Source organism: Cinclus cinclus, chromosome 1 (assembly GCF_963662255.1).
Source record: "Cinclus cinclus chromosome 1, bCinCin1.1, whole genome shotgun sequence".
NCBI classification, from domain to species: domain Eukaryota; kingdom Metazoa; phylum Chordata; class Aves; order Passeriformes; family Cinclidae; genus Cinclus; species Cinclus cinclus.
This window is the reverse complement of record NC_085046.1, coordinates 41,851,862-41,877,767: the sequence shown is the minus strand read 5'-3', so window position 1 is coordinate 41,877,767 and position 25,906 is coordinate 41,851,862. Positions and strand designations below refer to the sequence as shown.

The 25,906-nt window shown below is 44.3% G+C and overlaps 1 protein-coding gene across 3 annotated transcripts in view; it reads right to left on the bottom strand.

Moving 5' to 3' along the window:
• Positions 1-9,332: 9,332 nt before the first annotated feature.
• Positions 9,333-25,906, bottom strand: part of POMGNT2 (protein O-linked mannose N-acetylglucosaminyltransferase 2 (beta 1,4-)) — a 31,873-nt gene continuing 15,299 nt past the window's right edge. For all 3 annotated transcript variants that reach the window (XM_062496620.1, XM_062496628.1, XM_062496637.1), the window contains one exon: positions 9,333-11,654. In XM_062496620.1, the coding sequence (XP_062352604.1) occupies positions 9,826-11,562 (1,737 nt within the window). In that variant the 5' untranslated portion in view covers positions 11,563-11,654 and the 3' untranslated portion in view covers positions 9,333-9,825. The remainder of the gene's footprint in view (positions 11,655-25,906) is intronic.

Genomic DNA, 25,906 nt, shown 5'->3' with positions numbered 1-25,906 from the left:
TTGGGGGAAGTTTGGTAGGAAAATATTTCTCAGATGAGCTCTCTCCCTCTGGTTTGGATTAATAGCTTGGATCCAACTTCACTACTCCCATAACAAATAAATCTTAAACCATAACTATCCCAAGAGAAGAAGTATCTGCTGGATGTCTTTTCAATGCTGCATTATTTTCCTCTGTAAAGCATTCCTCTTTTAAAAGCTCCCTGGCTCTTCACAGCTTATTTCCCTTGGATTTTATAGAGATGTTGGTAGCATACACATGCAGACAGCTAAGCTTCCAGGTGGCAACATACACAAGATACATGTGACAAAAAGTATGAGGCAAGATGCTACCAGCAAAACAATGTTCAATTTACTGCTTGTGAATTATGCATGAGGAGACCCAGACATAATTTTTTTTTACATATTCAGCTATTAGTCAAAATTATTTGACACTCTACAAGACCCTACCACCAGTGTCCGCAGTCCCTCTGCAACCATCTCTGTCACAGGCTTCTCCTGCCCAATGGGATGAAGGTTTGCCTGTTTTTTTCCCCATGGTTTTGGAATCTTCTCCAGCTCCAGAGAGGAGCCTATGCTGAGATTACATTTCCATTGTGTTGGAGAACTGGGGGATGTTATTAAACAAGAACTCAGTGTATTGTTTGTACTTCTCTTAAACTAATAAACAATAGACATTCCCTTCAAAGGTAAAGGAATAGCTAATAAAACACTCACAAGCTCTATCTTTCAACCCAAATAAAATCCCATCCAGATGCCAAAGGAATCCTTAAACCCAAGCATTGAACTTGATGTTGAAATGTCAGCCCCCAAACATGAGAAGAATATGTCCATTTCCTCAATGTGTCTGGGAAGAGCCAGATTTTGAAGGGCTTTATGTTTCACTTTTGCCATTGGGTAGAACAAAATATTTCACCTAAAACCTGGTAGTCATACATCAGGTCTTTGAATGCCTGCAGAGAAGTCCTCAAGCAGTTCTCAGCTCCAGGTGCAGAATGAGTTCGGACAGCTTTTATCTCCATTTTAGCAAAACAGAGCAAAACATATTCTACTCCACAATTTTTTTCATATTCCCCTCAAATGAAACCCTTTTTTATTCATTGCATTTTCTCTGAAGATGGAAGGAAAAAAGTAAATGTGGACAATAAAGGGGAACATAAGTAGCTGCACTGAGATAACCCTCTTGCCTGGCAGAGGTCCTCTAGGTAGAGAGCTTGAAACACCTCAAGGAGGAAACAACTCTGATAAATGATGGGGAGCAAGGCCAACACACGCATAGGTTCTCCATGGTCCTCTGACTTGGCCAGAAAACAGTGGAAGAGGACAGGGAAGCTGCCACCAAATGCAGAGAGGATTTAATCCCACTTTTGCAAACAGCCCAAGAGCATACTTCTGAGGTGGGAGGTGACGCACCAGTCCCATCCAGACCTGGCAAAACCTGGCCTTGCACCATCAGACCCACTTGGTCTTTTCCCTGGCTTGCTGCTACTCTGCTGGCACCAGGGGAGTGGCTGATGAGAGCTGGCAGGAGCCTGGGCACGTGGTCGAAAGCCAAAGAGAAACAGGGAAGATGTGGCACTATGATGGCTTTGGACCAGCTGGAATGGTCGAACTGAGTTAACTGAGGAGAAAATGGCTCATATCTCACCAGGGACAAGGTGACCTGTGGGACTTGGCAGGGGACACCAGATGAAAACCACCACCATGTGCCAATCCCCTGCTCTTTCCCAGCCTCGGCCCTGGAGCATCACCCTGGCGTCACCACGGATGCAGCTTGGATAATGGGAAAACAGAGTGAGCCCACTGGCAGCAGCATTTTCTTTTGAAGCCCTGCCATCGCACATGGGATCCTATTCCGACAGACTTTGAGCTGCCTTCTTAGCTAAACTGGGAAATTATTTACCCTGAGCCACACCTCCAAGTGAACAATGGCAACTTGGTCTTGGTGATGCCTGGTCTCAAACCACTAAATCAAGCACTTGGTGTGCTGTAGAACCATGGCTTCCAGTAGGCAGGATGTTGAAAGAAACACTGTACATTGAGGTCTGAAATATCTGGAGCTCTTGGCAGCCCGGGAAATATCCGGGCTGAGGTAGCAGCAGGTGCACATCAGGTGGGCATAGAGGTACCAGTGTGATTATTTAAATGATTTAAATGGAAACGGACAAAACCTATTAAAATAAATTGCACTGGGGTTACGCTTCTTGTTACCTCTGCTTCAAGCTGTAGATCTGCAATTAGTTTGCATTTATGGACACTTAACATTTTTAAAGTGTTTCAAAACACTTTAGCCTAAAAACATGAATTTCCAGTCTGTTTAGATTTTGTGGAGAGGAACAGGTTCCCCTGTGAGCCAGGCAGCTCCAGAGTTAAACAATAGATGGATCCCTTTTACAGCCACTGCCAGATTTCCCCTCCTGCTGTATATCCATACAAAGGTAAGCAGGCTCCCAAGGCAGTGAGGGTGGCTGGAGCCCCCACTGCGGCAGAGTCCCAGCAAAGGAGGCTGTGCTGGCAGCACTGCACACCCATGTGTTCCATGGGGCTCCATGTTGGTCTCTTTCCTGGTAAGCAATGACATTCAAGGGCCTGATTTTTGTTTGTTCCACTGCAATCCGTGTGGTTGTTTACATGAAGGCAAAGGGTATGAAAAAAGCTATCAGACCAGAACAGGGGTAAAAAGGGAAAAGCTCTATGCAGCTACAGCTGGACGCATTGACTACACCTGGCTGTGTTCAGGCATGTTTGCTTGCTTCTGAAGCTGTTGATCACCTAATGGTGATCTGTTTTTCCAACAGATTATGTGGGATTGGCTGTTAAGATACTCTTTAATTCCACCAAGCAGAGAGGTTTTCCAGCTAAATGGCTTGTCTGGCCTGGAGCAGCACAAACCAAGGTGCACTACTGCTCCACATGGGTCACTTTGTGGGTCTTTTTTTCCCCTGAAATGTTCCTGCTTTGAAACAGAGCTGAGAAAGCAGAGCCAAAATCCTTGCCCAGAACTGTGCCATTTATTTGTGTGTGGCGCTTACCTAGGTGGAGCTACCACTGAGGATACATCAAACTGGCCACCAGTATGCTCTTGCCTTCTATGGGATAAGGATTAACTCAGCAAGAGCAGGGTAAGAGCAGTGGTGCTCACCTTGGGAAAAACCACATTGACAGCTGGTCCATCACAGCCTGGGGTTACATACCTTCCACCCTTCTCCACACCACTGCTATAGTAAATGTACTCTGCTGGTCAGAGATTTCCCAAACCTGGGCTGCAAGAAACGTGGGCTTTTTTTTGGTTTTTGGTTTTTGGTTTCTTTTTTTTTCTTTTCCTGAGGAGAATGCTCAAATTAGGTCCTTTCTCAGAAGGGTGGTGACACCTAGAAGGGAAACATGCACTGTAGAGAATGAGGCTAATTGCTCTTTGATAGTTTTTTTTCTGCCTACCAGCTTTGCAGCACAGTTTTGGGAGGAAAAGGCTGCCCTGAGGTTTGCACTGAAAATTCTGCACTGCAGACAGGCAGTGCAGGTCAGCCCCACCAATTTCCAAGCCCTGCTTCTAGCCTGGGAAAAGGAAAATGGAACAAATAAGACACAGTTAATCAGAACCCCCTCTAGACCCTAATCAATTGCTGAAAAATGTTTCAAACCCAGTTTTGAATTTTGAAAGATAGCTCTGGAATTTAGATATTTAATAAAAAATTCTCCCTAATAGAGTTTGGTTCTTTAGTTTGGTTTGGTTTTATTGGGGCTTTTTTTTGTGGAGGAAAAGTTGTCAGAGAAATGGAATGTTTCTCACAGAAGCAGCTGGGACATGTGACGGTGGTGTTTGGCCCTTTGGAGCTGCAGCAGAAATGTCTCTTTGTCCCCTTTCTCCAAGGATACAGCATCTTCCAGGCATCAGCATCAACCAGAGGATGTCCTACAGAGTCACCTCCTGCCCAAAATTTAGCAAGTGAGAGGTGCGAAAAGAACAAGAACTGAAAACATCTGAAACCCTCACTCCCAGACAACTGAATCCCATTCTTCCACCTCAGCAAACAGCATTTCAAATTGCTCCTCTGAAGCATCATCACCATCCTGAGGAAGGAATTTGAAGGAAGAAGAAAGAAAAGCGATTTTTCACAGCTGTCTGGCTCTGAAACGGAAAAAGTACTCATGTGTGGAGGAAAGCACCTTTCTCTGTCAGAAGGAAATAGATGAAAAAGATGTTTATGAAATATGGAGGACAGCACTCGTCTTCCATTGTCCTGCAGTAGCATTGCTGTCAGGAGCTTCCTGGCCACAGCTGGAGACACAGATGTTTTCTCATTAAGCTCTCCCCCTGCTCCCCTCTGCCTAAAGTCCAGCTCAACTTTTTCATCTTCTAACGGCAAAACAGAAGATGGAATATCGAGAAGAGCAAATAAAATGGACAAAGTAATGGAAAATTATATAAATCCTGGAAAAAGAGGAGCAGAATTGAGATGAGGACTTGCACAAACAGCAAATCTTGGAGTGCCAAGCTAAAACAAAAGGCTTCAATTTACAGTCCTATGCTGGTGTCTCACCCAAAAATCACCCCAAAGCAGGAGATCCATTGGAGCCCACACAGCAGCTCCTGCCACAGTACCTATTCGTGGATAGCAGCAGGGATCTGGCAGGTTTTTGCCAGTCAGACTGAAGAAGCAGGAGGAATTGACTCATCACAGAAACATCACACCATTATGAACATCCACAGGATAACACTGCTGGAAACACATAGCAAGAAAACAACATTGCTGCTGGGGATGGAATGCCTGCAGACTGTTCCACCTCCATCCACCTTACCCACAGCTGGCTGGCTATTGTTAGAGGCCAGGATATTATTAAAGCAAGGAGAGACTCAGGAGCAGGGAGTCTCTAGGGCAGGGAACAGAGATGTTACCCTGAGTGGATCTGTCGGTGGATGCTACACTATGCACACAGGGACGTGGCTAACCCAGAAGGTAAACTGGGCAATTGGAAAGAGCTGTTTGAATACACACCCAACAAAGGGAAACCCAGTTAAATTTTAAAGGCAGCACATTTGAAAACGGCAGGACTAAGCGGCATTTAAAGGCGGTGATCATTGCAAAGTTATTTCAAGCAAACAGGAGGCTATTCCATGCATCTGTTTGAATGTGCCAACAATTAATTTAGTAATCAGCATGTTCTGAAGGGACAACTTGAGAGGGTGACAAGCAGGGCTAGGCCCTTGATCAGTATAAATTCGCCATGGCCCTCTGTGTTGCAGCCAGCCCCATGCTAGCAGAGGGTTTGGCTGAAAGCTCCTCAGGAGGGACATGTTGGGGGAGGTGACTTCTCTTACATAAGGACGGTGATGTGCCTCACACACGTGCAGATGGTGATGCTTCTCATACCACCCACAGCACAGATGGACTGTCAGTCATCACACTGAAAGCCATTCCAAGACTGTGCCTACCCCAGGTCCAGCAGGGAAAAATTAAGTGCTCTTTTACCCACTAAACCTATCCTGCCTTTCACCAGCATAGACATCAGAAGCAAAAATGTTATAGAAATAAGTCTGCTATTTATACAGCTCAGCAGAAGAGATGCAGCAATAAAGATGCCAAACTCACTTTTTTATTCAATGCAAATTAAATGATGATGTGCTTATAGAATTCCTTTCACTCAGGGATCCCAGAGAGCCCTCTTTGCTGTGGACTTGGACTGACTCCTGCCCTGAGGAGGCTGAAGGCTTGTGTCAGGGTCCTTACCAGTCCACCTGCAGTAAATGTGCCTTTGCCTTGGACCCATCAACACCAACAGACTACAGGGTGTTGAAATGAATAATATCCTAAGTGTCTTCACTTAATTTGGGTCTTGTGAGGTGTTGATGTCTTGGGACAAGAGACATCCACAGATCTGAGAGCAGTGGACATGCAAAGCCCTAAGAGATGGAGGAAATAAAGTGGCTTGAAATGGAAGAAAAAAATAAAAATTTTAAAAGTCAACAGACAGCTTTAACAATCATGTCATACATGTAATATATTTAGCTCTTAGAGACTGAGGTGATAAACCAAAAAAGGTACTTTGCAAAGTCCCAAGTTACTGCTCTTAAGAGTTACCATTTCCTTAAGAAAAGGATCTGTCAATAAAGAATCAGGAGAGGGGAGAGAAAGGAGACAGAAACATCTCAATTTGAACTCTGCAGACCCAAGTATTTTGATTGACTATCTCCAGTCACCTCCTGGGGCTGTAAAACCCACCCTAGGTCACCAATCTGGGCTGCAACTAGCCCATCACTGCCCGCCCCTGGGTAATACCCATGGAGGTATTACCATCAACCTGCAGCTCCTGCTCCAACATCTCATGGGTCCAAGTCCTCCAGTTCCTCAGTTCCTCTTCATCCTCATGCATGTCAGTAAGAGCGCTCCCACAGCTGCTAGCTGGTCCTTCCACTTGGACTATTTAGAAGGAGATATGAAAGGGCAGCCAGAGGAAATCCCCCTGGATGATCCATCTCTGCAAGCACAGACAAATCCAGCAGCAGCAAGTTCAAGACTAGCATCCTGCACTGCTCCCAAAGGGTTCTGGACTTAATCCCAGATACTTCTCTTCTTCCAGGACAGTGTGGCCAGACAGCACCAGAGAGCATAATGTATTCCCTTTGGGAGCAGAAATAAATGATACAGTGGTAGAAGTTCCAAGTCTCTTGCACAAAGCAACTTGTCAGGAGCCCCAAAAGCTCACTTGAAAATGCTCTCCTGGATATCGACTAATCCAGCTCCAGTCCCGCCTTCCTGCACACATGAGAGATGCAGCCTCAGCCCCTGTGCACAGAGAGTCTGCATTCACTATAGGACAGAACTTTAAATGATGCCAGGCAAACATTCCTGGTCCATTCAGAAGTTGCACTGATGGAGAGAAGCAAGGGAAACAAAGTGCCCATGGGACAGGGGAGGTCTGGGGCTGAGAAATGGAACGGGCCTGCAAAGCACTGATGGCAAAGTTATTAAAAGAAAGAAAATGTACTGTGGAAAGATGCCAGCACTCCAGAGCAGTTCTTGAGGTAGTATAAATCAGCGTAGCATTACCGTGCCCAGTTTATGACAGCTAGAGGCTGCACCAGGGGCTCTCACTGCTATGTGCTCTGGCAGAGGAGAAATTAAGGTGTAGCAGTGAGATGCCACCACAGACACTTTTACACTGGGTAGATGTTGGAGGCAAATGGCAACATCACCAGCACAACTTCCGTGTTCAGCTACCTCAGAATTTGAAAATGAAAAAGCCCTTATTTTTTTTCCACCTCATAAATTACTCATAGCACTGATGAGGAAGACAGAACGTGAATGCACATTTTTGGAAAGCACATTTGATTATCTTCTGGAAAAAACGAGTCTCTCTCTTTCTCTGAACACAAGAGACTGTTTCATGTCACAGTTAAGAGCACAGAAACCCACATATATGATACTTCATTGCTCTGTAGCCAATTCTGTTAATTAGTCATTAGGATACGAGAAGAAAATAGTTAATGTGCTGTAACCAATCTGCAAATGTTACAAAATCTGCAATCATATGGAACTAATTTTAAGTGAAATGGGATGATCTACAAATTACAGGCAAAGGATTACTACAAAAGGCACAAAGAAAAGCAGGCAGGAAGGCAACAAGCAGATCAATATCCCACTGAGGACGAACAATGGCTAGAAGAACACAGGCAGCTCACACACCCAAAGAAAATTTTTTTGGGAACTGATACAAAATGAATGCTGACTAAATTTCAGATGTCTGAAGAATCATTCAGTACCAAATAGGATACCAACAATAACACCTTTGCAAGAGCCAGCAGGATGGCCACTGGCCACAGGGTGACCTTCAGCTTGAATGGATGTGAGGATGCAGGACTGCTGCAAAACCCTTCTGTAAGTGGGTTCATTGGCCAGTGAACTCCTGGGGAGCCACAGGTCCTGGAGTCTTCCCTGAACAGCTTGCTTTCACTGTCATCTTTTAGGAAGCCTTTCTCACTCTGCTCTGACATATATGGTGTGGAATGTGCAGTCACACGGAGCCTTTGGGGAACAGCTCAAATACTCACTTCAGCAAGAAGCCCATTTGTCCTAAGAAAACAACAATGGGAATATTCCCATACCCCTTTAAAATATCAAGGCAAAAACCCTTAGTTGGCAAGGTTACAACTGCAAAGCAAATGCAGACTTTAGGACTCATGTTCTGTTTCTTCTCCTCCTTTAAATCATGAACACATTTGAAAACAAAGCAGGACATAATGAAAATGAATATACACAAGTAGCAATTGCCTGAAGGTCCAATGTTGTGTTTTGCTCATTTTTCAATCCTTCTGTTTCTTGTCCAAATTTGTACAGCCATTTGTACTCCCCCTCTCCTTAGAACCCATATTTATGATCCTGCCTTGAGATGCTCTTCTATCAGCCCAGAAAGCAAGACATTTATACTACTCTTCAAATGTCCATCCAGACCTTGGGAAGGTGTGGACTGGGAAGGAGAGGAGAAGAAAGCACTTTTCCTTTTGCTTCAACACTGGTTATAAACTACACAGGGTGCCATTATCTATCAGGGAAACATCTCACAGTCCTGCCCCTTCTCCCCTCCTCAAGAACTGCACTTGTGACTCAGAGCTGTTTTTCAAAGACAGTGCCATTTAGGGTCTCCAGCTGAAGCAGATCTGATCAGGATCAGGTCCAAAGTAGTCAGTGTGTTACCCTGGCAATGAAGCCAGATTCTGATCTCAGGGAAAATGAATTTAAGCCTAAAGTACTACCCCCACTGGAGTAACAGAGGTGTGAGTGTCATCAGCCTGATCCCTGCCATGTGCTCTGGCCAGCCCAATGCCCTGGCACACCTACCCGTTTCCTGCCTGACTCTGTTTCCTTCCACCAACGTCCAGGAACATCTATGCACAGAAAGCTTCCCTTTGCCACCACCTGCCTATTCCCTAGCAAACATATACCTATTAGTAGCTATTAACAACTGATTATTCTGATCAGACACACACAAAAAAGTATTTTCTTGAGCAGATTGCTGTAAATGCAATCTCTTCCCCATCAGCTCTCCCAAATTACCCCACTCCTTTCTTGCACACTTGTACAAAATTCACAAAATGAAAACTCCTAAAACACAGTAAATTATTTTATCTTCTCCATACCTTCTACCTCTTATCTGTTACTACAACCTTTTGCAATAGGGGTGCAGTAAAATCTGATTTTAAACATGAAGTTATAGTCTGTAATTGTTCTCTTCAGTCAAAATATAAATATAGGAAGCTACGGATACACTTTTTATCACAGCAATGGACAAATCTATCACAGTAATGCTTTTGGCAAATAATAAAATGCAAAAAAGTATTGAGGAGGTTTACAGCAGTTTAATGAAAGCTCTCATACAAAATCTTGAACTCAAAGTTACAGTCAAGAGTTATTGAAAAATATAACTTACAATGAAAAAGCTGATGAGAATTGCCCACTTAGCCATGGAATTAACAACTGCACTTTAACGCTGTGCTTAAATAGTCACCACACAATAGGAACAAATTTAAATCACGACCAAGGTACACACAATTCACTTCCATTCTGTTTTTAATTACATGTATTCAACATGTAATTTAACCTGTGGCAGTTACTCTGAAGAACAAAGAGGTTTATTTATTTTTTTTTTCTTTCCCAAACACTCACTGGAAATAAATACCATTGAAAGAATACATGTGGAGTGCAATAAAATGGACACTTAGGCACTGGTACAGTCTAGTCCTCTTCAGCCCTCTACAAACTACAAGACAAGAAGTTATAAACCACAGATGGAGTGGAGAGCAGGTTAGAGCTGTACAGGCAGTGCAGCAGGTTATGTACTACACAAGAGCACATCTGCAAAAGGTCCCAGGAGATTTTTGTTGAAGATACAGCGTATCCACACCAGGTATATCGTGAAGGGTTTAATGTTTTCTGAGAAGGTGTGATTCTGATGGGACAATATATAAGGCATGTAAGTGTTTTCCCCTTGCTCTTGTATCCATACTTCATATTTTACTTCTCTGACCTTGACATACCTCAGATTCCAGGGGATCTGCCAGGACACAGCAAGTTTAGCTTCACTCGTGCCCTGGACAGAGGCCTGACACTTGGCATCCCTCACTTTGCCAGGGTAGAGACTACCAGACCACTTTTGCTTCTTGGGTCCTGGCTTAGACTTCACAGTCTGCCTAATCACGTGTATGAGAGATGGGATGTTCACCTTTGTGTCCTGGTAGGCACGGAACAGCCATTCAGGGTTGCGGCAGCAGAGGTGCCGTGGCACCTCCGTGCTCTTAATGATGCGTTCCTGCTCAGCTTTGTCCAGATGAGCAATCCCACCCTGATCCCAAGGTCTGTCCGGGTAGGTTACGGTGTCTTCCCTGTCAGTGTTCTGCCAGGCAATGTACTGCAGGTCCATGCCAGGAAGGGTTGCCAGGGTTTTGTAAGGGGTGTAGTGCTCGGGGTTGATAGCATATGGGAAGAGCTCCACCACGGTGGCCCCTCTTGGCAGGAAGAGCGACATGACTAACTGGGCCCCGTGCATACTGACCAGCATGGATGCGTTGCTGATCAACCGGACAATGTCAGAAAATGAATGCTCCTCCAGAGAGACGGAAATGGTTTTCATCTGAAACTCCTGAGCAAGAGCCAGGATTAGTTCTGCTTCATTTAGGATAAGTCTGTTGATTGTCCGACTGAACACTACAATGTATTCCTCACTAGAGCTTTCCTCCAAGCTGATGTTCAATTTCTGCATCACGAATTTGGTGAACTGCCTGATCTCATTACCAGAAACCAAGATGTTAGCCTTTGGTCCTTGTGGCTGGACAAATCCATACTGGTACCAAGTGGTGATTTTGGATAGTCCCACATAGGATTTGGTAAAGCAGAGGAGCCTACCCAGGGTTTTAAGCTCCTCCCTGAGGAGGGGCTGCTTGTTACTCAGTAACTTGTAGAGGTCAAAGTGAACACCTTCACTCCACCCTTCCATGAAGAAGAGCCGCGCCTCCATATCTAAGTCAGAGAACTGCTGCATGGTGTAATAAATGGGGAGGAGGTCGTCATGAAAGACGTGCATCAGGTTGTCTGGGTTGAACCTGTTGGCAATCAGCGCCACATCAGGCACAAAGACCGGCTTTGGCATAAATTTCAGCGCAGCAGCTGGCAGCTCCACAAAGTTGAAGTACTGGGTGTTGTGATCTTCCACAGAGGAGAGGTCGAGCAGAGCTGGCTGGAACCTCCGGGAGCCCAGGTTGGGCAGCATGACGGAGGAGTTGCTGTGAAAGTAGACAAACTCCTCAGCCTCAGTAGAGTAGCAGAGGGACTCAAAGCGGCAGATGCGGTCGGTGTGCATCCTGCCAGTGCACACCATCCTGGTACCGTTCTCCACCAGGGCCTGCAGAGCTGCATGGTAGTCAATCTGAGCCTCAGAAAGTTCCTGAGACTGGCGCATGAGGACCAACTCCTCCTCCACCATGGCAGCATGATCACACAGTTTGATGTATTTCCACAGCACAGCAGCGAGGATGGACACAAGCAGGGCATTGAACACAGCTGCTATGTTCATTCTGTACTTAGATCCTAGCAGGATGACAGGTGGGGAATGCAATGGAGAGGGAGCACATCATTAACACTCTTTGGCATGGTGAGGGCAAAGACCTGTGGAAAATAAAAAAGAGGAACCATTTAAACATCAGGCTAACAGCTCCACCATAAATCATATTTAATGGACTATTCAAGAGAGTTTAGGCTTCTTTCCACAATTTTCCCCCCTTCCTGAGAATTAGGGGAAAGAAGAAAAAAAGTGACAAAGCTCTTCCCAAAACTGAAAAGAAATATAAAGCAAACAGAACTGGGAGCAGCTATACAGGAAGGCTCCTCTCTCATTTTCATTTCTATGCTTTTGAAGAAGAAAATTTAAAAAGAGTTTAAGGATGAGTTCTGTGAAGATCTGTTAGAAAGAAAAGTATGTTCTCTGGGACTCTGGATCACTCTGGTTTTTGCAGACCAGTCCCACAGTGAGAGGAAATAGAGCACTGCAATCACTGGGCCATCTCCACTGAGCGACCAAGCTCCTCCTTCAGCTCTGTATGGCTGAGAGCACTCGGCGTGCCCTCACCTCCACTGTGCAGGTAGCAATAGCTCCAGGAGCACTGCCAGGGCAGATTTCGCTACACTTCAGCATGCAATGTGAACTAGTGAACATCACATTCAGTTTCATTTTATCCAGGGGTGGGGGAAGGACGTGCAGGTCTATGGACTGCCCTGAGGGAGAATCCCGAATCACTAGGGTGCTGCTCCGGCTGCAACCCAGGATCAAAGGCTAGAAACTGCCATCGTCTTCCAAAAGAAATATTGGCATGGGAGAGAGAAGAGCTCCGCTCTTTATGAGAGGAACTGATGTGTCATTAAAGCAATCAAACCTGCATTTAGTGAGAGTCTGGCACGCACAGCACAGCCATCCCTTATACAAATGATAAGCTAATGCATTTGAAGGGTTTCACTGTTGGCATTTTCCCATCCCGACCTGAGAACCTTTTCTGTGCTGCTCCAAAGTCTCTGTGGTTCTTCTGTTAGAGCCTGCCACTGTTTTCCTCCTATGCAGAAACAGTACTGGCTTATATCAGAGTATTGATTATAACTTCAATTGTGAACTTCAATTGAGGTATTGATTTCACCTACAGAATTTATGGGCTTCTATTTTCATTATGCATCAAGATTCACTGCTAGTCAGTCTGTAAATAATTGCACCCATGACTCATAGAGAACTTTAAGGAAGGGAAATTTCTGATTAGTATTTACCCCACTAGATTGTTTCTAGCTTTCATTTTTAAACGTAGGCATTTTAAATTTCCTTTGGTGCAAGTTTGCCATGGGGGGAAAAAAAAATGTCTCAAGCTGTTCTCAACATGTTCTGACATCCCAAGTATCCCTTAGCATTTTAACCAAAAAGATATTTGTACATGGCAAGGTGGAGGAAGTTAGCCAGGCATGTTTGGGACTAAAGCAAACACCTCCTCTACTGCCAAAGGAGTTCCTTTGGAAACAGCTACTGCAACTTAAAAGCTTGATCCTGCTACTTGGAATTGAATGGAGAATCATTCATGGAACTCAATGAAATCAGAAGGGATTCCTACATCTCATCCCAACAGCCTGGTGGATCTGTCTTAGGAAGAATTGAAGGTATGTGGGAGTCTGAATAATGCCAAATAAACAAGCGCTAACTGTAAGCCACACAAACTCATGAGGTAATCTCTGGGGACCTGAGCAACTAATTCATTTCAATTTCTAGCTACTTAAACAGAATGAAGTCCACCTCCTTTGGCAAGTGGTCTGAAAACTGCTTTGTTTAGAAACTCCCTGAAAGCAAGCAGCAAATTAAAACTGTGTTGTTTTGATTTCAACCACAGAAAGAAAGGAAAGCCACCTAGAGTGATCATCTGATTACCAGGGCAGGATCAACTCTCCATAAACCATGCCCCAAAGATGCTTCTCTATCTCATTCTTAGTACTCATTCATCTCTTCAGCCCATCTCTGTTGAGAGAGGCATGAAGGACTGTGATAAACTCTTTTCTAACACTTCACTTTTGTTCCCACCACAGCAGCTTTAACTAGGTCTTGCCCCAGGTGCCACAGATATCCTGCACAGAAAAATGATGGCTGTCTGTTGAGGGTTAGTTCTCTCCCTTTTTTCCCTCTGTGGAATTTTCCCCATTGTCATGCTAAGATACCTGTTGACTGGGCCCTGGTGACAAGGGGGAGGGGACGGGAGGGAAGAGGGGAAGCCCCGCGAGATTCAAACAGCCAGAAGAGGAAACAGAAGGCTGGGTCTCGGCCCATTTCCCCCGCGGAGTTCGGACGAGAAGGACGATCGCCGCCTCTCCTCCATCTCCGCCATCCCAGCGTCGGGAAACCATCATCGGACCCTGCCCGGCTGTCTTCTCGCTGTGAACTACCACCATCCAGCACTCTGCTGAGCACCAGAACCGACACCGTGAGTGGAGAGCTCTCTCTCCATCTCTCTCTTCCCCTGGGACAGCTCTGCCATCACCCCCAGCCCTCCTGCGGCTCTGCGGGACCCGCCCGCCCCCAGCACCGGGAACTGCAGCTCAGGGAAAAGGTGCCTGCAGCCAAAAAACACTGGGACTGAGTTACTGTTCTGTTTGTGGGTAATTTCATAGCTGTTGTTGTTCTTGTTTGTCTTGTTAAATATACTAGTAAAGAACTGTTATTCCTACCCCCATATCTTTGCCTGAGAGCTCTCTTAATTCCAAAATTATAATAATCGGAAGAATCACATTTTTTTTTCAGTCCAAGGGGAAGCTTCTGCTTTCCTTGGCAAACACCTGTCTTTCAAACCAGGACACTGTCACATCACATCTCAATCTGTCCTCCTCTGTCAACAGGGGATGACTGCTGCTTCTCATGGCTGTGCAACTCTCAACCATGGCTATTCCATGGACAGCCTGGAATGGAAACCCACTGGGGACAGCAGTACATCACTCAGGTTTTGCTAATGCAATCAAACCAGTTTTCAGGAAGAGAAATTTTTGATGGGGACAGATCCTGAATTATTTTATTGGTACTAACTTTCAAAGCTTTACTTTACTTCTTCACTGTCTTTGAAAAATGTCTAATGGTATAATCCAATTCTGTATATAACCTCTCCACTACAAACCTCTCATCTTGTGAGCACAGCTTTAAGTGACTTCAACAGCATCAGCAAGGAAAGGATTGAGTCCCAGCAGCCATGTGCAAAGCCTGATAACCAGTACATGGAGGAGAAAACCTTTAACAAGCAAGTCCCCTGCTGCAAGCACAAACTTATAGGAAGGCCAGTCTGCAGGCACTGTGAAAGTTAACTTCTGTGGGTCAGGAGAACAAAGCACCTACAAGTTTGATGGAGTCAATGTAAGTTGCAACAACTTGGCAGAGGAGGGAAAAGCACAGGGCTTTATTATTCCATTATGGCAAGATGAGTGTGTATGTGTGGGTGTTTCAAAGGCATAAGAAGCTCACAGTCCATAAAAACACCACTGATGCCACCTGCATTTCATGGACATTTTGGTGGTAGAGAGCTCTGCCAACCATTACAAACCCCTTGAGCCAAACAGGCTCCTTGAAAACAGCCTGTTCAAATGTTTCATTCCTGACTGATTTGTTCTCTCCCCTTCAGCCTCAAGGGAAGGGCACAAGAGGCACTTCAGAGATGCGGCCTGATGGACACAGCCAGTGTTCAGAGGTTAGCAATTCTCATTTCAGACTCTGCCACAGCCATACTGCTAAATGGGTAGGAATTAACAACTTAACTTTTTAGTAAAAATCACCTGCAAGGCCCTCTTCTGCCTCTTCCCTCATTGCAGCTCTTTCACCTCCCTGCACTTAGCTGAAGTGAGTGTATGTGCTTTAGCCAACGAGGTGTCAGGAATGTATGTTAAATGTCAGCAATGCTAAAGTAATCCATCTTCATTTCTGTTCCTCATTGCCAGTTCCTAAATCCTGATTCATGCTGCTTGGGAGAAAGCTGCTTTTGATGGAAGTGAACTACAGGATGTGGACAAGAAGGGGTGTTGAAGGCAGAAATAAAAGGAGAATTTCACAGGTACTCAGAGAACTGTCTTAATTCTTTGCCTGTTTTCCCACATTTTATCATCCACCTTTTTTTCAATCTGACACTTTCAGTGAAAACAGACCTTCAGGAACTATTATTTTTGGTCCCTCAGGGAACGATAGAGTATAAATAGTAACAAACAATCCCCCTGTTTGCTTTAACATACCCAAGAGAAGGCTGCACTGAGGGAGCTAAGGCAAGAAAACACTTTCCATGTTCCCTTGTTCCTCAGTCCCCCAAGCTGAGATCAGTCATAAAGTGCTGTCAGCAGTAACCTGGACTAAGAAACTTTCCCAGGAGGCAGAGGGTAACACTGAAACAGGTGAAAGCATTTAGTTTTCCACCTGAAGAAAGCTGCTTCACAATAAAAGAAACTTTCATTACTAAATCTCTCTCATGAAATGGATCTAGAGATGCCACTCCCACGGTGTCATCAGAGAACATCCTAAGAACTGAAAGGCACTTGCAGAAGTGGCAGGCCAGACACACTGATACTCTTCTTAAGAGCAGAGTGCTCTGTGCTGTTTCTTTCTACATAGAGGGCAGCCTCTAGGCCAGTCACCCCCAGAGCTGCCCAGAGACTCCCTCCTCCCCATCCCTGCCCCGTTCATCCACCCTCTTGCTTCCCAGTGACACTGGAATAACCAGGGCTCTGCTCCATGTGAGTAATATGCCCCAGTTACCAAGGAAATCTATTCGATTGACATTTTTTCACTCTCTGCTTTGAAATGCTAAAGCACCATCCTTCAGCACCAGGAGACACAACTGATAGATCAGAGCCAAGCCAGAAGGGAAGTGCATGCAAAAGCTGCACAGAGCTTCTCGCTGCCAGCTGGCAGAGGGCCATGATGTCCCATGGGAGGGGATAGGATGTGCCCTTAAGGACTCCTGAGAGGAGAGGGCTGCAGGGGAGCAGCAGGAGTGAGAGAGGAAGGTAGAAGGGGCAGATTCCCCTGGCAGTGATTCTGACAGGGCAGGGGGCAGCAGACTTGGAGCCAGGCATGGGGAGTTCAACAAAAACACTGGTGTGGGGGCAGCTCAAGACTGTGCAGGGGAATTAAGAGCATATCTTGAGGCTTGCAGCTCAGCCACAATGGATGCTGCTCCAGCAGCGGAGAGCCTGTGGGAGGCACTCTATTTTTGAGCTCATCTTTACTCTTTTTCCAAGAGCTCACAGGCATGAAGAGCTTACCCCATTTTCTTCCTCCACCCCCATTCACTTAGCAAAAGCATCACAGTTTCAATCTTGCAGCCCAGCTACTTCTCCTTTAACTAGCACTGGCTGCTGGTGAGCAGGTAAAGTCTTCAGGAATATTCATTTGGTGTGTTCAGCAGGTACTTCTGGCAGAGCCCTCCAGTGTCTTGCAGATCAATAACACTCTCAAGCAAGTTTGGACACAGCAGCACCTTCTGCCTGTTAGCTACAGGTTATCTGATACATTAAACATCCTCAGGAAGCGGTAATTTCACAGGAAGCATAGATGCAGACACTGTTCTCCATCTCCTGTTAACATGCCTAGGAGATCAGAGTGGGTGGGATGAGAGAGGAATTTCCACTAATAGGCAGTTGGCATAAAGAACTGTTTGGATTCATTTAGGAGATGAGTTCTGTTGTTCTTTTTTTTAATTGTGAAGCTACAGTAGGATGAATCACTAAAGCTATTAATATGATGGACAGTGTTCCAAATCTCCTCTCCACTTTAAAAATTGCAATCTAGGTAAGAAACAGGGAGAAAGGCTACAAAACTCAAATAAAAAAAAAATCTCAACTACAAAGACAAATATACACTAGTAAGACCTCCAAAGGGTAAAAAAACAAGAGCTTGATTAGGGAGAACAAGGGTGAACAGGGTGACCAGCATGCCTAAAGAGGGGTCACCTATTCCTGCAGGTATTAAGAAAAACAGAAGTGCTGGTTTTGTCTATTTAGACTTCAATGGACTTTTGTTACCAACTGCCCAAACATTTTCCAGACCAATGTTCAGCTTTCCATATCCACAGCAGGCTAAAAGGCCTCATAAAATGGAAAACCAAAAAGCATGAAGGAGACATTTCCAGAGAACATCACCACTCTGTGCAGAGGGAAATGCCTCCTCAGGGTGGCCAACTTGGCTTTGGCCCAGCTGGTCAGCTCCTGTACACAGCCTGCCAGTGGTGGCAGGGTGTCCAGACAGAACCATCTCCACAGTTCCCAGAAACACAACACAACTGGAAGTGGACTGGGGCTGCCCTTGCCAAAGGACAGCCAAGGAGTTAGGGCAGAGCTGCATGGGCAGGAAATGGGCTTCTTGTTACAGTAACACAGTAGGAGAGAGGGGTAGGAACAGACGTTCCCTCCTCAGGGACACTTTCCCCATCAGCACTCCCCACACCTGGATCCATCTCTTGCTAGACTGGCTTCCCAGGACCAGTACAGGAAAAAAACTGCATGCAAACACCATGGCATTTTGCACTCCCCCTGCAAAATGTCTTCTGTCCTTTCTCCCATCCAGATGCAAGAGGCTTAACTAAGGATTCAGTGTATATAACATACAGTTTTAAATACCTACTTCATTCATCCTTAAAGCAGAAGTTGCTAGAAGGCAACTTTCCCAATTGGAAGGAGGGGGAGTTGGGATTCAGCAGCCAAGAATTTGCTTTTATTCTCATCTCTGTCACAGATTCCCACAGAACTACAAGCAAGTCAATCCCCACAGCCCAAAAAGCTGTTATCATCTTATTCACTCTATTTATTTAATGAGATACATATATCTTTCACAGTACATAGCATATCAGAGCAACGATGGTACACTGAATGATTGATATACTGGAACATTTTCTTTGTAAAAAGCAGCCAACTGTAAAAGTGCTGACTTTTTAAACAGGAAAAGAGCAGATTCTTGTAGAGGGAGTAAGCCCAGCAGTTAAAGATAAAAATATCATTATTGAAGCCTGATACAAAGAGGGGACATGAAAAATAAGAATATCTTCACTACGTAGTCTCAAGAAAAAAAAAATTAAAATAGAGCTTTCTTCAGAAAAAAAACTGAAATATAATAATATATTTTAAAAACCCCTGTCTTATAAAAACTTTATCTAAAGAGAGTTGTGATCAAAATTAGGTCCATCTTCAGTTTTTTATGGTTCAGCTTAAGTGAGGAATAGAAAACAAAACTGTAAATCTTTCTATACAAGACTGCAACCGAGGAGACTGAGGCTCTGTGCAATGGTCCCTACTGCAAAAGTACCTTCCATATGAACAGGAGAAGACTGGTGGCTACAGGACACCTCCTAACTGTACTTAGAGATAGAAAACCTAAGTCTTCTTCCATTTAATTTCAGAGTCTGTGAAAGCTGGGACAGGAAGAGACCCAACCTGACTGTCGTGATGACGAGCAGACATTGATTTAATATATTTGTTGACACTCCTGTCTTGATCTACAAAATAACAGGTTAAAAAAAATTCTAACACGAAACAGTCAATGCATAGAAGCAAGCCACAAAGCTGAACTGAAAGTATAAATCTAAAAAGAATACTTCTTGGGATTTTAAGATCTGCATTTCCAAGTTCTCCATCCATAATGGAGTATTAAATCCTTTCCCCAAACAAAATCCCAGATCTCCAGAAAATTCCCCTAAAAAGATGCATTTCTGATAAACAAGCTTGAGGCAAGAGATGTAAGAAAAATGAGCTAAAAAGGTGAATTAAAAAAAAAAAGGATATTTCTCTCAGCCCTCAAGTCTTGTTCACCTTCTGAGAGTCTCAAGCCTAAAGAGGGAAACACAAGTTACTCAAAATAACCATGACTAGACAAAGGGGAAAGTTTAACAGGCAGAGTTGATTCCGGCTGATCTTTGTTCACCCGAGTAGCCCATTGAAACCTATCTGGTTACATTAACAGCCCTGTTATACGAGTAAAAAAACATCTCGTTTATCCTGGTCTCTTGCTTTTAGTCTGAGAATAAGATACCTTTGTCAGAAAAAAAGTGTCAGGAGAGCAGCAGGTTTATCTTACTTCAGTGGTCTGCCTAAAGTGAAGAGGGAGCTGGGGTGGCTGAAGGGAAAATTTACTAATGCTGCAAAGCTGAATTTAAAAGAATATGACGTGAAATCCCAAAGTACTGAACAAGATGATCTTCAGCCACTCCAGCTGAGCCTCTGGGCTTTAGCTGCCATTTATTATTTATTCTCTGAATTTTATCTACCTTTTCTTTCCGGGTTCTCCAGCGGGCAGAGTACCTGTGTTACCCGGGTACTGAGACTGGTGCTTAGCGGCATTTACAGCCTGAGCTCTCCCCGCTTTCCATCAGGACCGCTCCCCATGTGCTGCAAATCCTAAGAAGGAGCCAAAATTGTTCAGAGCACAGCGCAGCCAGTAAGAACAGTGAAAATCCCTCCTTGGTTACCACAAGCTCCACATTAGCATGTTTTAGGGGAAGGTTAAAAAAAAAAGTAATCCCATAGCAGCACGTGTCCGGCAAGAAGTACATTTCTGCAAACCTACAGAATTTAGTCCATACCAGCGATGTTTTCCTCGTGAGACTTCTGTTTAAAAACGATAAAGCAAACCACTAGTCAAACAAAGAGGGACTACAAAGACGTGGAATTACAAATGGACTACTGACTCCCTTCCCACATGTGCACACACACAGAGGAGGGATTCAGTGTGAACTTGCATGGAAGGAGAGAGCGAGGAGATATCATGGAAAACATGCCAACCTCCCCCCTCTCCTCAGTACACTGCAAGCAGGACTGCCAACAAAACTGAATTCAGAGCCGTATGTGATCAGCACAGCAAACACAGCACAGTTACAATGACATCCAGCAAAGAAATGCAGTAATTCCCAGCATCTGCAACCTTTTAGTCTAGGAAGTACTATCACTGGTAGACCAGTGTTTCAGCACATGCACGCATACCTGGTGTTGCTAAATAACAGGAAATGCTATCCGGTGCCTCTCTTTCACAGGAGAAAGAAAAAAGAAGACACCTTAAAGCTATGCTTTGCAGGAGAACGAGCACTGTCCAGCCCTCTTCTTTCCTTACCATCACAAAGAAAAAGCGAAAATCCCATCTAAGAGCTCTCGGCACCGTAACCCATGCACCATCTGCAGCCTGAGCTACCTTTCTCCCCCAGGTCTGAGCATGCTCCGTCTGCCGGCAGTGTCCTATCGCTCCAGCTGGCTCACCTCAATTTGTTAGCCTCCCAGAGGTCAGCCTTGCATGCAGGATGATTTGCTGCAGTATTCCTGCAAATCCCCGACGGGCGGCCACACTGAAACAAACACCACCGTGCTGTTCCACGGAGCTGAGCGTGTCTTGGGAGACAGGCGGCAAACTGCTTTGGGGAGGGGGACACACGCATTTTAGAAATCCTGCATTTGAACATCATTAACGCCACTGCTACTCCAAACACTTCACACAAAAGAAGAAAACAATAGGTAAGAAAGGAAAAAATGCCCCTTGCTTGAAGACGTGAAAGCCTTTCATCATGCTTTCTAGTAATTCTCTCGGCACCAGGAAAGCAATTTCCCAGCTGTGATGGTCAGCAAATAGCTTAGAATTAGACAAGGCTGTGATTGCCCTCTTTCAGAGATCCAGGGAACAGTATTTTCGTACTAAAGGGTTTTTATTTATTTATTTTTTTATTTTTTTAATGGTGGAAACAAGTAATTCCTAAACACAAAGGCACAGAAAATATCCAGGAGCTTATAAAATAATCTCCTACTGCACACAAGCTCACGGACGTTGAGTGAATGCCTTACACCAACCTCCACAGCAAAGCCTGAATCTGTGGGTTCTGAGCAGCTTCACGAAGATGAAGCAAACCAGACAGAACTGACTGGGAACACTTCCAGTTCTTATCCCACAATGGGATCTACCTGCACATCATAGCTCTCCAAAAGGTTCATGGCACGAAGTCACACTACTAAACACAGGACTGCAATCCCAGCCCTGCAGGGACACTCCTGCAGGGAGATCACAAGCAAACACACAAGGCTCTGCAAACGTCTTGACTGTATGTTTGCAGGACACATCTTGTTGAATATCTGTCTGTGAAGATTTTCCCTTTGAGACCTAACAGGTAAAGTAAGGATGAAAAAGAAGTTCTCTAACACTCCCTCCCACATGCTCAAAGTAGACTTTGAACTACAGCATGAACCTATGCCTGTCCTGAGAGAATCTCAGAGACACACTGGTCAGGCACATCTGTCTGGGGGAAATAAATAATAAAAAAGAGCAAAGAGAAGTGAGCCCACCCAGTGCCCTCAGCCTGTCCTATTGTTCCTTCTTGGGACGAAGGAAATCCAAAGTCACCCTTCCCTTTTTAAGACCATCTCATTGTCCCGTTGCCCCTCCGAATAGAAAGATGTTGCCTTGTGCAGAACAAGTCTGATATTTTTCCCCTGAATTTTGAAACTCCAGGAGTGGAGTTATATTTGAAGCTGAGTTCACTTGAAAAAAACCACATCTTGACTTTGTGTTTTCTGCACTTCAGAGAGCTCCACAGTGTGACCTACCTCCCACTGGTGCTGATGGGTGCCTTTCCACTGACCCCACAGATATTGGTTAGTGACTTTATCAGTGGGATCCCAGATAACCCAGACACACCATGCTCTTTCTTTTAGATGAGCTTTTATTTTACTGGAGAAGAAAGGACAACATATACAGACTGGTCTTCTATTTATGAATAAGCTTCTTCTCTACCCCTGGAGTGAGTCATATTGATAGATTTCTTAGGTACAATTTATCACAATGCATAGAGTTAAAGAGTTTAACACCAGTCCTGAAGAGGGCTGCCACACCACAAAGTACAAAACAACATCATTAAGGGATGGGGGAGCAACCATAATCAAATAATTCCAGCAACTGTGAAATACTAACTGTCCATTACTATTCCAACATAAAGCACTAAGTGTGGCAGTCCCAAGCTCTTCACAGTCAGCACCTGTGACCTATAAGCAGGTGAGGTTTGAATAAGAGGTCTTGTCTCAGGACTTAGAATTTCATGAATACTTAATATCCCTCATAAAGCTGCAGCCTTCAAAAACAGCACCACATTTTAGAACACTTACAAAGCAGTACAGCACAAACAAAACTCATGAAGCTAGTAAGGAAGCCTGGATAGATCCCTCTTGGTTTAGGGCTGATGAAGACCAGGTAAATCATTATTTACTGAATCTTTCCAGTGTATGTATATGTTGCAGAGGTGCCTGCATCACTGTGAGTCCCAGCATTTATTATTTATAGTCCCAGAATGACTCTCTATAAGAAATTATTCTTCTTGCAGTGCTTTTGAACCAAAAGTGCGTTCAGTTTGAGAGCACACAAAAAAAAATTACACCTGAACTAACAAAAAAAATCTTTGTACTGATAAATACAAAAAGGACACAAAGGAAGCACTTGGTTTCTGGATACCAAGACATACATAGGAGATGATATTTTGATTCTGTAGAAGCTAAAATAAAAACTCATGCCAAAAGAATCACGACTTCAGCCAAATACTGAAAATTCCTGAACAAGAATATGCTTTGATGGAGTATAAGGTATTTTTCTGAAGAATATCTCAGGGGTCAAACTCCACTTTGCCAAAGTGCTTCAAGAATGACATGGTCTTAGGCTTAAGAGATGTAGGATGCAAGTTTTACATAAATATTAGGTTTAAAAAGGTTTAATTATGATCAAATATATTTTACACACACACTTAGGTTACATGTCTTGACATCAACCTGACACATTCATAGGTATTTATTCTCCTCTGCAGATATGTGCATATTTTATACTTATAAAACATATACTTGTCTGCTATCTGAATTTGTCATAGCTAAACTACTCACTCTAATAAACCCCTCCATCCGTATTAGGAACCACCCTAGCAGCATTGCAGGGGGACACGGGCCTGCTCCTGCAGCTGTATGCAGTGTGTGTGGGCAAGAAAGGTGTGGCAGAGTCACCTGCCAGCTCCCAAGGCAGGATATGGCTTTGGTAGCTGTTCTGATTCAAGTTATGTGTCACTTGTGCTCTTTCAAGTTCCCATTTTGCCATTGGTAATGACAGGTCAGCAAGGTAACAGATAAATCAATTCCCTCTCCTACAGCTTTGCCAACTGCACACCTGCAAATGTAATTAGTGCCAATGCGTCTGTAAGGGAATCTGAGCTAATTCATGCTCATAAGAGCAGTTTGGTAAGTCAAAGATGTTCAGCAAGACTGACATGAGAAACCAAGGGTAAAACACTGCCTGTGAGATCCTTGGGTACAGCCTCACCCTGCTGCTTCCCACAGTTGCCATTTGTTAACTGTTTTTGCCCAGGCAGCAGGAAGATCATCTGCCTTCTTTCAGATGACGCTTCTATATTAAGCCATGACCTCACCTGAAGAAACACATCTCCCATTTTACAGACAAAAAGACTAAACCTGTCAATAGGATCTGGGTGTGATGTACCACACCAGCATCCATCAATGTGGGAGCAGCTTCCTGTCAAAAATCTACCAACAATCAAAACCTCTTGTGTATTCCAAGGTTGTATTCATGGGCTTCAGGGCTCAAGACAGAAGCTGGGGCCTCCAAGACCACAACTGACAGAGTAAACATGGTAAAGGACACAGAGAAGTAAGTTATCAGCTCTGTCCCCATTCCTCTCAAAGAGCTGCTGCAGAAATAGCCACAAGCCTGACATGCTCTGCTCCCCACACCCCTTCCATTCCCACTGCACTTGCTGTGCAGAAGGTCCAGAGGCTTCCTGCAAGCCTGGGAAACCCCCCACCCCTAACCCATAATTTAGCCTCAAGTTGGAGGCCCTGTCAGCATGACTTGTCCTGGGAATGCTGGAGGAAGAGAGCTTCCTTTCCTGTCTGTTGAGACAAACAGGGTAGTCATAACCAGCAAGTCAAGTAGATGTCTTAGGAAATTAAGATGTTTATATCCAGCAAAATACAGCTATTGAAAGGAAAAACACCCATGAATGTGAACATCGTAGGGGTGCCAGGGTATGGAAAAGAGACATAACAGAAATACAAAACTTGGTCTTCAGGAACTGACAGGCCACTTAGACCTATAGGGGTTAACAGGTAACAACTGTGTGGAAGTATCCAAAGGATAGGTCTTAAGATGTCCAACAATTTGACTGCCCTCACTGGATTATGCAACTGGTTTGCAAGTGGGCTGCAGTTGTTCCACAACTCATGAGAACATCTCAGTTCATAAGCAGGACTACAGGAGGGCTTCAAGGATCAAGGTCCAAGACTTGGATGGCCTTTATGGGTGCCTTCCAACTCAGAATATTCTCTGAGAGGACCGTTGCCTGGAGCTGCCTTTGTTCTAACCTTCCACTTTTTCTATGTTCAGAGACTTTGTGCTTTCTTAAAAACCTCAAGAATCCAAACCTACAAACCAAAGTCCTAGTACTTGATGGAAAGAACTCCACAAGGGAGCAATAACAGCATCTACAGTCTTGATCAAAACAGCAGTTTCGATCCAAGCTAGAGCATGTACTTCAATTAGCCAGTCTCTGACAAACACCTGGAAGTAGCTAGAACAGCAGCATGACAAGAAAATAGTTCAGAGCCAAGCTAAAGGAGAATCTAAATCAAATCAGGGGAAATGAAAAGGTTTACTGCCATTTTGAGTCCCGTAATTGCAAACTGATTGTTTTGCCTCGAAAACCCTCTTCAGCCACACCTGTACAACACATCATCACATTTCAAAGGATGCTGCCAGCATATAATCCAACCCTATTTCTAGGACAGCAGTGTAATATTAACAACAGACAAGAGCACAGTATCACAGGATACCCTCCCTGTAGTGTAACCTTTAAAACTGACTCTAAGGGAGCACAGAACATCCATGTTCTGGGTGGAGAGCTTTCAGAACAGAGCATTAGGTCTCACAAATCATAAAATAACTTATATAGGAGGGGGGAAAAAAAAGTTTCCTGACAGCATAAGCCACAGGACTTAAAAATATCAGTTGGCCAATTAAAAAATATCCTAACAACTGGGTTTTGATTAGTACTTAAAAATCCCAGTCTGATTTTCCCCATGGAAAAGAACAATGCTTACCTGGTCCCTCATCTGATTACAGTATCAGAAGGCCCAGAAGAGAAGTAGTAATACATGGCTGCAGGCCAGGCATTTACTGTTGCTCTGATGGCTACTGCTGCTACTGACAGGAGGGAGAAGAAAGCAAATGAATAATTGCTCTCAGCTTCAACATGAACCGCTGCACACAATAGGGAAAGTGTGATGAATACACTGAATTAATTGTAAAAGCCCAGTTCAACTCATCCATGTGTCATATGCAAACATTTACAGTTCAATAC